Below are 3,430 nucleotides of genomic sequence, written 5' to 3'. Positions count from 1 at the left end.
AAACCACGCATGATCTGAGTCCATCCTTAATTACTTTCCACACCTTGACATAAACAACATTTCTGTCGGTTTATTTATAGCTTGTTCTTAACCAAGTTACAAATGCCCCTTTGAAAAATGTTCACTTTTACATTCAAGAAAATTAGGAAATCCCTGTCAAACTTTTTGATACCAGTTTTATACCTAAACAAGATCTTAACACACAAATTTATGATCTTTCCTTTTAAATATTAAAATGTTAGAAAATGCGCAGTTTGCATTGATACAAAGAAATAGCGGTCATGGGTTTTGCTAATTTGAAAGTTAGGAACCCCTGGCCAGACAATCTGAGTGTGGCGATGGAAATTCACGAGATACATGATGTGAAGGCGGCTGAAAAAATATATTGCAATCTGTGTGGGGGAGCTTGACACCTTCTGATTATAGTCTTTGAATAAATACTGTAGTATTAATCTAGTGTCTGAACGTTAGGTTTGAAAACAACAACGCGGGAAGAACAAGGGAAGTCAAAGCCTTATATGCCCAATTCTCGTCAACAAGAAGAAGTTCAGGTTGGAAGATTGAAATTCTACTTTGTCTGCTATTGTAGTGCGTGATTGTCTGCTATTGTAGTGCGTGATTTTCTATTTATAAGGTGCTCGTCTTAAACCTTGTATTCATCCTCGAACGCTTTGTCTGGCCGATCATTGTTTGACATCCCAGAAATCAGACACAATTATTTGATTGATTCCTTAATTTCTATCAGTCAATCAATGGCCGTATTTCCATTGCCCCAGCTTGAAGATAATGCTGTATTATTACCCAGTTCCCAAACTAACTCAACGCAGCCTCAGCTATGTGACGTATGGAGAGATATACAAGGTGCCCATAATTGGAATGGTTTGCTTGATCCCATGGTGCCCAATTTGAAAGCTGAAGCTCTCAGATATGGGAATTTGGCACAGCTTTGTTACGACGCATTTGATGGCAAAAGCTACTCCAAAAACTACGGCACATGTTATCACAGTAAAAGAGATCTGTTCAATAAGATGGGCATGTCTGAAAGTGGCTACCAAGTCACTAAATATGTTTACGCCAATACTAATCTGTTAAATCAAGTTTTTGGTGAGAAACCAAAAGACCAAGGTGTTTGGTTGGGTTTTATTGCAGTTTGCACGGATCCAAATGAGATAAGAAGGCTTGGACGACGAGACATAGTGATTGCATGGAGAGGAACTCAGACTGCTGAAGAATGGATAGAAGACCTGAGAGATATTCTTGTACCTACAAGATTATCCTATAGATGCAAGAGGACAGGCAAAAACCAAGAGCATCATTTCGCGGATGGAGTACTAATTGAGAGAGGATTCCTGAGCTGCTATACTTCAACTGTCCGTCACCGTCAAGGCGCTGCAGGAGCCACTGTGAACATCAGCACCAGAGATTTGGTAGTCTCAGAGATAGAACGATTGATTCAAGTTTATGAAAAAGAGATGGACAATTTAAGCATAACATTTACGGGACACAGCTTAGGAGCTGCTCTTGCAACCTTGAGCGCTTATGATATCAAACAAATGCTTTGCACCAAGCATAATTTTCATCAAATTCCCGTCACCGTCTTCGCTTTTGCCTCTCCCCGGGTGGGAAATCTTGCGTTTGCTAAACGGGTGGAGGAGATTGGAGTGAAAGTGCTGAGGTTTGTGAACAAGCGTGACGTGGTTCCCAAAGTGCCCGGAGTTTGTATGAACGAGAACGTGGGATGCCTCAGCAAATTGCTGCATTGGCTTCCGTGGACATACTTTCATGTTGGCTTCGAGCTTCCTTTACACAACAATTCTCCATTCATTCAGCACACCCATAATCTTGCCTACTTTCATAATTTAGAGCTTTACTTGCATTTACTGGACGGGTATGTTGGAAGTAAGCAGCCGTTTTCTTGGAGTGGAAGAGATCATGCTCTGGTTAATAAGAGCTGTGATTTATTGCGCGAGAAATATGAAATTCCTCCAAAATGGTGGCAGGAACAGAACAAGGGCCTCGTTAAAGGTCCAGATGGCAAATGGACGCAGCCATCAGAAGAGGAATAATTCATGTCTCACTCAACTCCAGATGACATCAACGTCCAACGTTCTGCGCCGCAATGTCACCACAACTGTGTTGGTTATTGAATTATTCTTTTTATCTGGATGTATATATTTAACATGTTGTCACATTCATTATTGAATTAATTTAACTTCAAAGCTTAACCTTTAGCGTGAAATGAAATCAACTATGCAGGAGTTCATAGCTGTGGATGATACAAATTAGCTTTTGATTGTCATAGAAAACAATCACGTGTCATCAGTAATCTGATAGATAATAAAAGTACGCGTAAATCAGTATTGATTTTAATTATGAACATTGCTATTAAACAAGAGATAATACGCCTCAGCTCTGTTGTAGCCCAAAATACCTTCATACAAAATTTGTAAAAATAGTCAACAAGGGTAAGTTCTCAAATCTTTCTCTAATCCTCAGAATTAGTGACAATATGAATGTTCTAGTGCTATCTAAATCTACCGAGAACTTTAGTTGAGGATTGCATGTATGCATGCCATACTATCTATAATTATGAGATTACCAAATATTTGGTTTCTAGGTATATAGCTCTACACTAGCACATTTTATTGTCGCTCAATTGCACCCATACTTTAAGATTATACAAGTATACATCCAACACATTATAATTCTAAAACAATGATTGTCTAGGGATGTGACAATTATTGTGGAGGCTACTATGGTAATGCCGCAACTTCCCCATGATGGGGAGGCATTGCATTTAATTTATGAGAGCTTGAAGAAGACATAAGGGACTACAAAGAATCAAGTTAGCTTTCTTGATAAGGAACTAAATTGTGATGGTGAAAATATTGAGCTTCCTTCTTTACCAATCAATCTTATCAACTATCAACAAAATATAAAGGATGCATTTTTTATTCTTGATTTCATTTTTTGATTAAATCGTGAATGACAAGTGTATGATTTTAAGTTAGGAGCTTTACATGAGCTCAATACCAAATCCTTGAAATCAATTATGTATAATCCAAGGAAACTATAATACAATATCAAATAGCCAATTTTATTGGACAATAATTTCTTAAGTACTCTTTCTTTCTTATATATTTAATCATTTATTAAAATGCCACTTTTTGCCTAGTATTTTTGCAATCAGCCTACATACGAAATTTCATGGACTTGCTAAAGATGACCATAGATTCGGTTTGGACACATGCAATCTCCAAAATCTACTAATACTTTTTAGTTTTTTGGACTCGTTCCTTAGACAACAACATACAATGATAATATTGCACAATTATGAGTAACCCTTTCGGCTTACCAAATTTCTCATAGATAGATTGTTATCCATAGAATTTTTTCAATAACTTAGCAATATTACTCAATATGTATGGAG

The 3,430-nt window shown here is 37.3% G+C and overlaps 1 protein-coding gene across 1 annotated transcript; it reads left to right on the top strand.

Annotated features, from left to right (window-relative positions):
• Window positions 1-752: 752 nt before the first annotated feature.
• Window positions 753-2,066, top strand: LOC131861605 (phospholipase A1-Igamma1, chloroplastic-like). The gene has a single exon (XM_059214956.1). It carries the CDS (start codon window positions 753-755, stop codon window positions 2,064-2,066), a length of 1,314 nt encoding a protein of 437 aa, XP_059070939.1.
• Window positions 2,067-3,430: the final 1,364 nt, after the last annotated feature.

The sequence above is a fragment of the Cryptomeria japonica genome, unplaced genomic scaffold (genome assembly GCF_030272615.1).
Source record: "Cryptomeria japonica unplaced genomic scaffold, Sugi_1.0 HiC_scaffold_28, whole genome shotgun sequence".
Classification (NCBI taxonomy): domain Eukaryota; kingdom Viridiplantae; phylum Streptophyta; class Pinopsida; order Cupressales; family Cupressaceae; genus Cryptomeria; species Cryptomeria japonica.
Note: the sequence above shows the minus strand (reverse complement) of the source record. Positions and strands in the feature narration are given on the sequence as shown.